The following is a 14,811-nucleotide window of genomic DNA, read 5'->3' as shown; positions in this document are numbered from 1 at the left end:
TGTTGATTCAGAGTGCTTCATATACACTCACTGACCAAGCTTCCCAGCTCTTCGGGAGGCAGATCGCCATTCCCCCATGCACCAGATGAGAAACTACCGGTGCTGGAGATGAAGGGCCAGTGTCAGAATTTACTGGACCCCAGCTCCGATCCCTTCTTTATGTGCAGATTTGTGAGAGTAGCTGGGAAGCCCCTTCCCCCAAAGCGCTTGCAGCCGGGACGTGGGACCCAGCCCTGCTCCATGTTCCAACTTCCCTTTCCACTAGTATCCGCCCCCTGGCCTCTGCCCTGAGGACGCCATGCAGCAGGAGACAGGAAGGCGGAACTGGGCTAAATGAGCCGGAGCAGGGGAGACGCAGTAATAGGAGGGGGGTCGCCCCCTGCTTCCCCTGGGTGCCTCCCAGGTAAATATGCCTGCGGGATCCAACCGCCGGGGTCCGCAGCAGCCGCTTCGGGCTCCCTCTGCATCTCCGGACGCAGTGGGGCGGCGCTGGAGGAGGGGACCCTGCTGGAGACAGAGCAATGTCAATTGGCGTGGGGAGGGACCGGACAGAGGCTGGGCTCATCCCCCTGCTGGGAGCAGCTCCAGCGAGTCCAGCACCAGCGGGATCAAGCCGGGGCGAGCGAACCTGTGTCAGTGGGGAGGCGGCTCCTTTGGGGAAGGGCTCAGGCGGATCCCGCACAACTCGCTGTAGCGACAGGTGAAGAGCCCAGCCCATGCCCTGGAGCTAATGAAAGGGCCAGTGAACGGGGTGCCCCGGCCCCAGCCCAGCCCGGACAGGGAAAACAATCCTGAGCTGGGTGGGAGCAGCAGCCTGGGCTGCGCCCAGAGGATCCTAGCGGGCCAGGGAGCGCGCAGCCCCTGAGACAGGGGGATCCCAGTGCAATGGCTGGTGCCCTGGGTCTGGACTCATGTACATCAAGACATCGGACAGACACTTCTCCGTGCATTTCCCTGAGGGGGCAAGGCCTCCCTTGAGGGCAGTGGGCCAGAGCCTGCCCGGACCGCCCTGTTTCTGGGAAATCCCGTGACTGCGCTGTAAGGGAAGTAGTGGGTCCTCCCCCACTAGGGGAAAGCAGATAAAACCGGCCTTGCCTGCACTATGGAATTAAGGTGACTTAAAAGTTAAGTGGATTTACAGCCACCGCAGTAATAGAAGTGGTGTGTCACATCCACACTGTGCTCCTTCTGTCTGTGGTGCCTGTCCTCACCAGGAGCGCGTCCACTCACTGAAGTGGAGCGTTGTGAGGCTCTCAAGCTGGAGCCCCCTCCACCCTGGGGCTGACAGCCTGAGCTGTGGGCCTGGCATGGGGCTCACACAGCTGGAGTGTGCAGCTAGCAGGTTCCCTGTAACACAGCAGCCAGGCTTCAAGTGCCTAGCTGGAGCCAGGATTCTGGGGGCTGACAGGTTCTCCACACCGCAGCAACAGCCCTGGGAGCCCCATCTGCAGGCAGGATTCTTGATGCTGCTCCCAGCTCCAGGGCAGGGAGCCTACCAGCAGTGAAATTGACATTGTTGTCAGTTTCACAACTGCTATTATTTCACATTTCCTCTCTGGCTCAGGCTGTCAGCCCCTGGGGACAGAGGGCTCCAGCTGTGAGTCCTGCACAGGGCTGACAGCCAGCAGACGATGTAAGTAACAGTGTCTGCACAGACACTGCATTGCCCTAACTACATCAACCTAAGCACTATGCCTCTTGTGGAGGTGGAGTTATTAAGGTGATGCACTGGACAACTTAGATTGGTGGGAGCTACATTTTAGTGTAGATGCTTACAGAATTAGGTTGTTGACTTAACTCTGTAGTGTAGACCAAACCACCCTCTGCCCATGTTGGGCCATGCTGCCAATTGCATCAGTCTGTGTAAAAAGGGTCTGTGAAACTATTGCCCAAAGATGCTGCATGTGCTGGCCTGGGTCTGGTGGGATGCTCCACATCTCCCCACTGTATGAGATTTCTCATCAGAAAGTCCAAAGAGCCATTTCAGGGGCAGCGTGAGGGATGGCTGGGAAGTGCTGCCTGGCTCAGAATGCAGGAATGGAACTTCCACATTGTCCTGACAGCAGGAGCCAGTTACACATGAAATGGCCCCTTTCCCACTGTGCTCTGATCTAATGCACTGAGAGGTGCCTTACCTTACGTAACCAGGAGAGCCTAGTGGAGATAGCCCCATGTAGTTCCTCATGTGACCCCTGCTGGAGTTGCTCTGCCTCCCTCCTGCAATGGGCAATAATATACACCTCACAGTCTGTATCTGGTTCCCATAGAATCTCAGCTTAGCTCAGCTTTGGAAAGATGCTGTGGGACAGATGCCCAGCTGCTTTAAGTTTGGGTAGCTCCAGTGACTAGAATGGAGCTACACTGATTTACACTAGCGGATCTGGCCCTGTATCTTTTCCAACTGTAAGCTTAAGGCATTACATACACTTGCCTTGTTTACTCCTGGAGAAATTCTGTGCAAAAAAATTAAAAATTCTGTACATAATATTTTAAAATTCTGTAAATTTTATTTGTGAAAATAACACTATATAATCATGCCAGTTTCAACTATTTTGGTAATTTATTTAAAAAATACCTGTCAGCAAGGATGTTTGTAACAATATAGACACAAAATTTCCCCCAGGAGTAGAGAGTTAAAGAAACCCCTATGACAACCAAGTTCCTGTTTCTCTGCCCCTTCCCCCCCAGAGCCCAGCTGGGTGGCCAGACACTCACACCCCGACCCAGATCCCAACCACGCTCCTCCCCCCCCAGTCCAGAAACTCACACCCTCTATGCCCCAGAGGCCAGCTGCAAGGCCCCCCAACCCCAGCCCAGACACAAACTCACCATACCCCCTAGAGCCCAGGTGCTCCCCCTCCCCAGCCCAGACATTCACACCCCATAACCCCCAGAGCCCAGCTGTGCCCCCCCCCCAGCCCAGACACTCACACCCTATCTTTCCCACGAGCCCAGGGATCCAGAGGGAGAAACAGCCTGATGCTTAGTCCTGGGGTTGCAAGGAATTTCCTGCACGCCCATGCCACCTGCCTTCGGGGCATGCTGGGAACCCTACAGTTCCCTCCCCCAGCCTTGTCTTCTATTTGCGAGCTGAGCTCTGCCAGATTTAGTGGTGGCCAACACCTCTGACACCCATTTCTGGGGGGGGGGGGGGGGGGAAGGAAATTCTGTGTGCACATTAAATTCTGCATTGTGCAGTGGCACAGAATTCCCCCAGGAGTACTTGTTGTATAAATGCTAAATAAGTATGCCTCTTTGTGCTTTGGGCACAGAGGAACAGCAGGGAACTTTCCAGCCAGAGCAGCAAAGTGTAAAATAGTGCAGAAACTGCATGAAGCAGCAGAGAAAAGAGCAAGAAATACCCCCATCTAACACTCACTCTCAGCTTTGTTTGTTTTGCACTGTCCCTGGAGGAGCAGTTTCCTGGAAGTACTTGGTCCCCTGTCCACTAGCTCCTTGGGTTTTGAAACAGCAAACTACAACAGACAGATCGTTGGGTCCCTCCTGGTAGCAAGTAGAGCTCACTCTCTTGAAGTTGGTGGCAGGGAGTGGGGGAAAGAGAGGGAGTCTTTGTGGGAGGAGACTGGAGGTTCCAGCAGCAGAAGTTCTGGGCTCAGAGAGCAGTAGACAATGACAGTCCTTAGTTCCCTTACACACATCATGAACCCTTCATTGCCTTACCCATTAGCTCTGTTCCTTAATCTTTCTATTCCTCTCTCTTCTCTCCCAGTTCAGTCCCCTCTCCTCATGTCCCATCTCTCTCTCTCTCACTATTATTATGAGTGCTGAGTACTGGCATTGCACACAGTTGTTTGTAGTGGATGTTTAGTCTTTTCTTCTCCTAGCTTCAGTAGCCTTTTGTTGTTTTTTCATTGTGGTTGTTGAATGCAGAAATTTCTACATCTGGGCTTTGCTAGGTTAACTGTCAACTTTTCCAGATCTCCAGCTCTGCTCCTATCCTTCTTTTCATGTGCCTTGGGACAAGTTTAAAGACCACAACCAGTCATTGCATCCTAAACCCCATTCTAGTACATGGATTTCTTTTAGGGTTCTCAAACTTATAATTACATGACTGTTTTCAGGGCTCTGCTCAAATATCTGGTTCTGGAGGTGCACTACAGGGATTCTTGCTGTTGTTGCAGTTTTGATCTTGTGTATTCACCTTGGTAAGTATTTAAGTAATTTTAAAATAAAGTATTATTTACCTCTACAGTCAAGAGAACTCCAGATTTTCATATAGAAACCAAAACCAAATTTAGCTTGTTCATATTTATCTGAGACTTGAATAGGTGTCCCTTGAGAAAGACACTTCATTTTAAGACTCAGTTTCAAGACTGGAGAAGTGAAACCAGGGGTGAATGTAACTTAAAGGACTTACCGGTACTCCGGAGTCCTGAGCAGGGGCCGTGGCCTCAACCAGAAGTGGTGAGGTCTTTAAATTCCCCGGGCTCTTTAAATCAAGATTTAAAGGCCCCGGGGCTCTGGCTGCAGCTAGGAGCCCTGGGGCCCTTAAATCACCCCGGAGCTCCCAGCTGCAGAGGCAGCTGGGAGTCCCAGGGCTCAGGGGCAATTTAAAGGGCCCGGGGCTCCCGTCGCTACCACAGCGGAGCCCCAGGCCCTTTAAATCACTGCCGGAGCCCTGCTGTCGCTACCCCAGGGCTCTGGCAGCAGGGCTCAGGAGGCGATTTAAAGGGCCTGGGGCTCCGGCCCCTGTGGGGAGCCCCGAGCCCTTTAAATCACCTGCCGGTCTGGTCCGGCATGGCGTACTGGCTCTTGCCGGTACGTCGTACTGGGCGATACCAGCTTACTTTCACCTCTGGGTGAAACCCATAGCAGTAGAAATGGTAAGGGCCATATGTAGTCCTGGTTTACATGTGATTTGTGAATGCGCGATCTTGTCTATTTCCAGATTCAAGAAAACACTCCTTCAGTTCAAAGGCAGAAGATTTCCCTGGCCCTGATTCTTTAATTTCTGGCCCTGACTCTTTAAAAAAATGAAAGCTAAATTAATGCAGAAACTGATGAGACTGCCAAAAAATGCTGCTCTGGCATAACAGCCAAGGCCGGCTCAGTCGAACACTGAAGTTATCAGAAGTTGGGGAAATTATTTTTTAATTTGGTAATTCGGTCTGTTGCTTTCACAAGCTGTCTTGTGGTTATATTTAGATAGTAATCTCTTTAGATCAGGGACCAGGTCTATTTTATGAGGCTGTTCAGCATCTAGCACCCTCTAGGAAACATATAAATGATACACATTCATTAAATTTAAATCTCAGCCCAATGTTATATTTGATTTGCTGTAATATTTTCAAATGTTCTGAGGTCTTGTCTGCAGAGGGCATAAATTCAGGGCTGGGCTATGTAGCTCCAGGAAGCCTGCTCTGGGAGATCTGACTGGCAGAAATGTGATGGTTTGTTTTCATTTTTAGCGGTAAATAGCTCATCAGGGAAAGGTTCTTCTGGCTCTCCTCCTCTGGAACCATGCCCTGCCGACTGGCTGTACCACCAAAGGAAATGTTACTACTTATCTGAGACAGAAAAGGACTGGGACTCCAGTCGGAGGTTTTGTTCCTCACACAACAGCTCCCTAACTGTAATCGAAAACCAGCAGGAACTGGTAAGGGAATGAAATATGATAGTTTCACCCCCTCCCATCTCCTGGGATCTATGTGATTCCCCACTCTCTCATTCTGCTCTCTCATCTGAATGAGTAAATCCAGTACAAGGAGTGTGACAAGGCAGAGTGCACAGAAATACATGAACATAAGAACAGCCATACTGGGTCAGACCAAAGATCCATCTAGCCCAGTATCCTGTCTTCCAACAGTGGCCAATTCCAGGTGCCCCAGAGGGAATGAACAGAACAGGTAATCATCAAATGATCCATCCCCTGTCACCCATTCCCAGCTTCTCCTCTGGAGCTGCCGTCTTCAACCCTGGTAGTTAATGTTTTAAAGTTGCCCATGGAATGCCTCATTTAACCTTTGAATTGACCAGATTCACAAATGCTGGTGTCTGAGGCGACTGTCTGTGAAAACAAAGTCCCATCTTTCTTATCTGTAATCAGACATACATTCTCTCAGAGTTACCAGAATCCACCGAGGACAGCTAGCCTGGATACTTGTGTTAGCCTCAGGTTGGGAGTGAGGTAACAATTCTCTGACACTGAGATTTGCCATTTCTCTTGAATTTTAAATTTCAGTGCTGGGATGTTAGAAGTGGTCCCACTCCAGCCCAGCTCTGAAATATAGGAAGAGATTCTCTCCTTTCCCTGGTCTGTCCCTTAAATGTAGCTGCAGCAGTGCACAGGGCCCAGAAAAGCCCCATAACCAGCCAGAAGAGAATTGCCTCAGCTGAAGGGAGCGCTGCAGAGCCCCCATCCCTAACCTCAGCATAATGGTCATACTGGGGGAAGAAGGGGAGTCTGCAGAGTACAAGCTGCTCTGTGGGTTCTGGGCAGCTCCATGTTGCAAAGCTGCACACAGCCAACCCAGGAAGGTCTGTTCTGAATTAGAGGAGGCTTTTGGGCTGCGCTTAGTTGTGCTAGGGGCCAAACTGGCCCTAGCCACCACAGAAGTTTGCTTCCCTTTGTCTCCACTCTGTCCAGACTGCACCTGGGTGTGCGGTGGCACCTAGATGGGCAGTACATACTCCCACCCTACACCTTCATTACAGGAAACTGCACTGTACTGAAGCTCCTTATCTTCCCTTTCAAGACCCTCTATAATCTGGCTGCTGACTGTATCTCTGCTCTCATTTTCTCCTACTTCCACCTTGCTCTGTATACTCCTTCCAGTCTTGTTGCCTCACTGCTCCCTTCCTCTTCTTCCATGCTTGGTTTGGCACCATCTGTTTTCTTGCTTTCAACACTTGGAACAATTCCTCTCTCTTCATTCACTTCCCTCTATAAAACCTACTTCATCCAGGAATCCTTCTTCTGGTCTCTACACCAATGATTTCTCCCACTGCTTTGCTTAAACTGTTGACCACTGTTCTGTTGATGTCAGACTGCAGCTCTCAGAGCAGGGACATAACTTACTCTTTATTTTGTACAGTCCTGTGCTCATGAGTCTATGTAAATACTTAATAATTGTCTGTGTTCATCCAGGTTCTTATAGTAGACTCTGTACATCACTACAGTGCCAGAGCGCCTCCATGGCTCAATATAAATGCTTAATATTAGTCCATGACAGTCTTTTGAGCAGAGACTTCCAATCAGACTGAATTTTGGGGTGGTTTTCTTCATGTGGATATCACAGGATCCACACTTATGATTTTGATGTCAGCTCTCAAGAGGTGAAAGACTGGTACATTAAACCATAATTGTCTGGGAGAAGGGAAAGATCATCCTTTCATTTTCTAGTCTGGAACAAAGATTGCTCCTTGTGTTTTTTTTTCTACAGAACTTTATAATGAAAATAACAAAGCAAGATCCGTGGATTGGACTTCAGAAGACAGGAGAAGAATTCCATTGGGTAAACGGGACTCCATTAGATACAAATCTGTAAGTTGATATTGACTTGTATTGCCCTGGGTACATGATAACAGAAGGGTTAATGAAGGGTTCCTGGAATAAGCAGAATTTTTGGAGTGATTTGAAGGGGACTAAGGAGAGAAGGCCAAGGCAGCAGGAGCAGACAGCATATCTTAAGGTACATCTACACGGCACACCACTGGTGGCAGAGTGTAGGGTATGTGTAGCTGCATGCTGCTGGGAAAAGCAGGCTGTGTCCACACTGTGGTGGTGTGCAGTCACACACAGCCGTGAAAAGCTCTGGTCGGGGGGTGGCAGCGGAGAAAGGCTTTGGCAGCAGGGACTTGCAGGAGCCTTCCCCACTGCTCCCCCTCTATTAGAGCCTTTCACTTATGCCAGGGTCTTTCACTGTAGCAGGGAATCCCCTTTACCGGAGCCTTTCCCCAGTGCCTTCCCCCAACATTGAATTTCCCTACTGCTGGAGACTCTCCCTGTGGCAGGAAAAGTCGCTGGTAGTGGGACACTGCTAAAGATAGAAGTGTAGACAGGGAAGGAACTGCTTGGGCATGTAGAGAGCCGTATAGGGTAAGAGTGCAGGTGTATTTACTTGCCTAAGCAATGCTTCACCATTTGGGAAAAGGGGTAAAAAGTGAGGTGGCAAAATTTGCAGCTGATACAAGACTACACAAGATAGTTAAGTCCAAAGCAGACTGCAAATAGTTACAAAGGGATCTCACAAAACTGGGTGAGTAGGCAACAAAATGGCAGATGAAATTCATTGTTGCTAAATGCAAAGTAATGCACATGGCAAAATATGGTCCCAACTATACATACAAAATAACGGGGTCTAAATGAGCTGTTACCACTCAAGAAAGAGATCTTGGAATCATTGTGGATAGTTCTCTGAAAACATCCACTCAGTGTGCAGCAGCAGTCAAAAAAGCAAGCAGAATGTTGGGAATCATTTAAAAAGGGATAGATAATAAGACAGAAAAATATCATGTTGGGCACTTACCTCAGTTTGCTCCTCGTTAGCAGCGTAGCATGGCTAAGGCAGGCTCCCTGCCTGCCCTGGCTCCGCACGGCTCCCGGAAGCGGCCGGCATTTCCCTGTGGCCCCTAGGTGCAGCTGTGATCAGGAAGGCTCCGCGCTCTGCCACCTCCCCGAGCACTGGCTCTGCAGCTCCCATTCGCTAGGAACTGCTGCCAATGGGAGCTGGAGGGGCGGCGCCTGAGGGCGCAGGTAGCGCGCACCACACAGAGCTGACTGGCTGTCCCTGCACCTAGGAGGCAGATGTGCCAGCTGCTTCCAGGAGCTGCACAGAGCCTGGTCAGGCAGAGAACCTGCCTTAGCCCTGCTGTGCCGCTAACCAGGAGCCACCTGAGGTAAGTGCCGCCCAGCTGGAGCCCAAACCCCCACCTGCACCCCAACCCCTGTCCCCATGTCAGACCCCCCGTCCAGCACACTAACTCCCTTCCAGAGCCCGCACCCTAAACCCCTGCCCCAGCCCTGAGCCAAATCCTGTGCTCTAAAAGCCTTGGCCCCAGCCCCAAAACCCCAAACCCCTCATCCCTGGCCCCACTCCAGAGCTCGCACCCCCAGCCAGAGCCTGCACCCCCTCCCACACCCCAACCTCCTGCCCCAGCCCTGAGCCTGCTCCCGCAGTCCAAACCCCTTGCTCCCAGCACGGAAACCCATCCTGTACCACAAACCCCTCATCCCCGGCCCCACCCCAGAGCCCACTCCCCGAGCCGGAGCCCTCATCCCCTCCCGTATCCCAACCCACCGCCCCATCCCAGTGAAAGTGAGTGAGGGTGGGGGAGAGTGAGTGTCAGAGGGAGGGGGCAGGGAGTGAGTGGGAGGTGGGGCCTCAGAGAAAGGGCGGGGCCTTGGGGGAGGGGTGGACAGAGGTGTTCGGTTTTGTGCGGTTAGAAAGTTGGCAACCCTAACCAACCACCTGATGTTTAATTCTGGAGACTGTTAGTGTGACTGTGTGACCTGATTTCCATTTCTGTGTCACTGCAGGTGAGGAGAAGGGCGAGCTGTTAGGTAGCCAGGTCCTAAGTTCCCTCTGAGCTGAGTGGCTGCACAGGTGTTCAGGGCTGTGGCGGGGAGAGATGACTCTCCCCCAACCCCGGACCTGCTGTGGCGGGGAGAAGCTCCCCGGCTCCAGCTCCGAGCCAGCTGCGGACCTGCCACAGCCCCAACCCTGCCCTGGATCTGCTGCAGCCAGGGGGGCAGGCGCCTCTCCCCCGGCCCTGACCTGTCATAGCCAGGGGAGAGGCACCCGGCCCCAACCCAGCCCCGGCCCAGACCTGCTGCAGCCAGGGGACGGGGTGCCCCTCCCCTGGCCCCAGCCCTGCCCCAGATCGGACCAGAGAAGCTCCTCTCCCCCCCGCAGCACAGGTGTTGCTGTGGGGAGAGAGAGCTGGGGGGAGTCCTCTCTCTCCGCCATAGCCCCAGAGCAGGCTGTACCCCAAACCCCGCATCCCCAGCCCCACCGCAGAGCCAGCACCCCGAGCCAGAGCCCTCACCCCCAACCTTCTGCCCCAGCCCTGATCTCCACTCCCACACATCGTACCCCCTCAGCCGCACCCCCGCCACATGAAATTTGTTATGTGCACCAATATGGATGATGTCACACATCACCTTCATATTCGTGCACATAACAAAATTAATTCCGCACATGTGTGGGAAAAATGAGAGGGAACACTGGCCAAGACTCAAGCCATAAATGGCTTTAATCATAGAGTCAACAGCTAAAATATTACCCAGAAGCAAATAGTGAGCTAGTGCAGTTAACAAAGGATTGGTGTTCTATGGTGTACTGATTTCCATTTCTGCAGCTGTCCTAGCTTCCATGAAGCCTTCATGGGTAGCCCCACATACAGCTCAATGCATTTATCCAGTCTGGAGATCACAGGTGCCTGGAGAACTGTGACAAGGGCCACATCTGAGAAAAATGGGGCACAGCCTAGCCAGCTGCAGATGGAAACAGCACTTTGAGGTTCTTGAAGTATGTCAGATTCCCAGTAGCAGATGGGGATCTATAATCACCCCCAGGCTGTAATCCTCTTTGACAAATAGTGACAAATTCCCTCAGTAATGGTGTGGAACCATCCCCCCAATACCCTGAAGCATTCCAATGCATCCTTCTAGTATTGTCTCCATTCTACCTGACTGTTAGCCATTTTTCTCACTCTAGTCCCAAGCTCAGCCAGACATTGGAAAAACCAAAGGAACATGCACCATCTGGGCCACATGAGGAAAAACTTTGTGTATCATCTGCATATTGATGACATCACATCCCAGACCACTCCTTGTCTCTTTGAGAACCCATACACCTGTGCTGAACAGGAAAAGGAATTCCCCTTAAATTACCCATCCGGGCAGATGAGCAAGCATCCAGAAACACCTCCTTGGGGCTGTCAGACAGGAATGGAGGAATACCCATATATAAATAACCCAATGTACTGATTGCAAACCCAGGCTATTCATGTCACAGATCAAAAATGAAAGCAGACTTTGGAAAGGTTAAGGAAAACATGTGTGGGAGACCTGAACTGGAGAGTTTTTGTGTTCTCAGGATCTGCTTCTGCTGTCACTTGCACTGGTGTAACTCCACTGAAGTCACAGGAATTGCACCAGTGTAAAACTAGCATGAGTGAGGAGGAGATTCAGCCCCACAGCTTTTTAAGAAGTGTAACACTAACTGTGAATTTCCAGTTATGTATTTAATTACAAAATTCTTACAAAATGATATTTGCTGAAATTATTAGTAACTCCATGTTAACTAAGCTGTCTGTCTGGGAATTAAATACATAAACTCTGTTATATTAAGTATATAATATAGGGATAGCTCAGTGGTTTGAGAATTGGCCTCCTAAACCCGGCATTGTGAGTTCAATCCTTGGGGGGGGCCACTTAGGGATCTGGGGCAAAATCAGTACTTGGTTCTGCTAGTGAAGGCAGGGGGCTGGACTCGATGGCCTTTTGGGGTCCCTTCCAATTCTATGAGATAGGTATATCTCCATATAATAAAAAAAGTAAATGCCCATTTTCCTCTTTGCAATAAATTTCATGTAGTGAATTAGGGTGAAACACTGGGGGTCTCTCAAGAGATTGTGTTACCACCAGAGGGTTCCCTTGTTCAGTGGAATTATTTGATGGTAAATGTCAAAGTAACAGTTTCTTTCATTCTCTCTTGCAGGTTGGCAGTAAAGGGTTCTGGAGAATGCGCCTATATTGAATCAGCTGGGGTCTCCAGTTCTGGATGCTCATTAACCAGGGGTTGGGTCTGTAAAAAAACCTCTTAGCTCTGTGTACTCAGGCTTCACTCAGCCAATTAATGTAAGACCCCGGGTTCAACTGTCACAGTTCAGGGCAACTGCACCTGTATTTCCCCTCAGTGACCCAGCAAGGGTACCTAGTCTCAGGCTTGCTGCATCTCTCTCCCTTCTGACTGGGGCTGCACAGTTCCCTGCCTTTACTGTGTTGTTCCCAGCACAGACAGGTTGCCCAAGGACACCTGCTTGCTTTCTCCTCCGAGACAGTTAGCAGGTGTAATTGCTACAGTTACAAGATACCACACAGCACTTCCTATGACAGCCCACTTTATTCTTACGGTAAAAATCATTATGAAGAAAGCATTAAAACAATAAAAGACACTACGCACATGCTACTAAGCTTCCCAGAGTTCACCCTAACCTGGATTCTGGCAGGAGCAGTTCTTCCATCCCCCCACCCAATGGATTCCTTGTGGTTACAAGTTCATCACAGCTTCAGCTCAGAACAAGCTCACTAGAGCCAGTCCTTCCAACCCTACCACAGGTCCAGTCTGTTTGCTGGATCAGGAAGAAGTCCCTGAGCTGGTTGAAAATCAGGCTATTTATCCAAAAATCTTTTTTGTCTGCTGGTCCCTGGAGAGTCCAGTTTGAACTAGTGGAGGCGCACTTCTCCAGGTGGTGGTGTCTCTCTGGAGATATTACAACCTGAGTGTATGTGCCTAATTACCCCCTGATGTTCTCTTATTTATCCTTCCATGGAAACGCATACAATTCCACAGTAATACAGACACAATTACATTTTAATACAGTGGACCCTCAAAGGTAATCACCTATTTCAATAAGGTCTAACTTAGTTCAATAAAGTTCCTTCAGGATATTGCAGGACCTTGTGAGTCTGTTACATCAACAACATCTTGAAAGCTATAAATGCAATGTAGCCTCAGTACATTTACATACATTTCAAAGCACTAATAACTGTAGATTAGCAAAATATCTTACCAAAAACACTAACCCACAATCACCCCACCTGGGTTCAGAAAGGAAGGAGAAAGATCTATTAGCCATGAACTGAGAACTCAGCCACTGATTTGCTGTGAACGCTGCTTGTCAGTCTTTTCTCATATCATTGATTCCTTGTGCTCTCCCCTTCTTGCATCTGAAGAAGTGAGGTTCTTACCCACGAAAGCTTATGCTCCCAATACTTCTGTTAGTCTCAAAGGTGCCACAGGATCCTCTGTTGCTTTAGGTAGGAATGGAATCTTAGGTTTCTGAGTGAGGGCATGTCTATGCTACGGGTGCTACAGTGGCAGCACTCCAGCTATGCTGCTGGATCACCATAAAGTAGAGGCTTCCTACATTGACAGAAGCAGTTTTTCCATTGACGTAGGTAATCTGGCTCCCCAAGCAATGGTAGCTGGGTTGATGGAAGAATTCTTTCCAAGCACCAGGGGTTAGGTCGGTTTACCTATTGTGCTCAGAAGTGTGAATTTTTCACACCCCTGCCACTATAGCTAGATTGATCTAAATGTTAAGTGTAGATCACGGCTCAGTATATGAATCTACTAATTTCTCTGTTGAGAGAGTTCTAAGACTAGTGAGGGATAAACGAGAGCAAGGTGGCTGTGGAACAATGACCACTGTGAGTGAGTTTATATGGCCCAGCCAATTGATTCTAGCTGCTGGTGACATTTGACCCTTAGGGTAAGAAACCATTCCAAATCAGCTGTCTGCAGTTGGGAAGGATGATGAGTTAGCATAAGTCTAAGAAGACTGAAAGCCCTCAGCTTTCATTTTAAAAATAATTTTCCTTTGACGAGCCATGGCAATAAAACCAACCCAGAACCCCACTGGCAGTTTGTGTGCAGCCATCAATGAGTGCCTGCTGGTTAGCGAAAAGAGGATCTCTTCATATTCCCATGAGTGTAAAATTATGCCTTGTTTTACAAATTATTTATAATATTTACACTGCTAATTTCCCCCCATAAGGCTCTGTTGTTACTATTCTCTTTGCCTTGTATATTTTTTTCAATGTATTTTTCTTTGTTTATTTTATTTTATTTGTTTATAGTTTATTTGCTATTTGGTTTTGTCCGTCATATGTATAATGTTGGCTGTATGTCTTTACAATGACAGGACAATGTAAATGTCCTGGAGTTTATGATTTCAATGCCTTTAGTGACTTAAAGTTATAAAAAACAAATTTTCATATAAAAAGTCTAATAACACTGCTGTACAGCCAAAATGCTTCTGAAATAAATGTAGTCAAACTTTACTAATTCTGGGTCACTGAGAACAAAAATGATGCTTAAAATGGTTGATTGGCTCTAGTTTTCAAGATATGCTATTGGGTCAGTATATACGACCCTTGACTTGGGAATGGCGGAGGATAAGTGAGTTATAAAGGGAAGAGATCTCAATTTAAACCAGAAATGACTAAAATACATCTTTGACTGGATCTATGAATAAATCTATGACTGGGTTTGGACAGTACTTGCTTTTTAGGCAAAACAATGAATGATGCAATCTGAAGCTGGTATTGCATCATACATGATATGAATTGCATCATGTTATTCCTAGAAGTCATGGATGATGCAATCATAACGAAGCTTACATCAGTCTGCTGAACAAATTGCCCTGTATCAGCTCTAGAAATCATACAGTGTCGTGCTCTCTTATTTGTCAGTGTTTGATTTTGCAAAGAGACACATTTCTGTTTAGCCAAAGTGAGCAGAGATGCCTCGTACTTGTGTCAACAGTGCAGATAACTTCTGCTATGTTTGTGATGAAGTGACTTTTGCATCACAAAAGCGCAGTATAACCACTATGGTTAAGAAAGCCTATCACCTTTATTTTGGCTGCAAAATTGGAGATCAGGACAAGAGGTGGGCCCCACACATATGCTGCAACACTTGTGCAACAAATCTTCGCCAGTGGTTGAACAGGAAAAGGAAATCTATGCTTTTTGCAGTGCCAATGATTTGGAGAGAGCCAACAGATCATACCAGCAATTGTTACTTCTGCATGGTGCCTCCAGTTGGGAAAGGTGTGTCA

The 14,811-nt window shown here is 48.8% G+C and overlaps 1 protein-coding gene across 1 annotated transcript; it reads left to right on the top strand.

Annotated features, from left to right (window-relative positions):
• Positions 1 to 245: 245 nt before the first annotated feature.
• On the top strand, positions 246 to 14,032 carry LOC135972062 (C-type lectin domain family 2 member L-like). The gene is made up of 5 exons (XM_042855010.2): positions 246 to 403; positions 4,083 to 4,166; positions 5,430 to 5,617; positions 7,404 to 7,504; positions 11,685 to 14,032. The coding sequence occupies exons 1-5, from the start codon at positions 334 to 336 to the stop codon at positions 11,788 to 11,790; spliced, it is 549 nt and encodes a 182-aa protein (XP_042710944.2). The 5' UTR covers positions 246 to 333; the 3' UTR covers positions 11,791 to 14,032.
• The last annotated feature ends 779 nt before the right edge of the window (positions 14,033 to 14,811 follow it).

Source organism: Chrysemys picta, chromosome 1, assembly GCF_011386835.1.
Source record: "Chrysemys picta bellii isolate R12L10 chromosome 1, ASM1138683v2, whole genome shotgun sequence".
Lineage (NCBI taxonomy): Eukaryota > Metazoa > Chordata > Testudines > Emydidae > Chrysemys > Chrysemys picta.
Note: the sequence above shows the minus strand (reverse complement) of the source record. Positions and strands in the feature narration are given on the sequence as shown.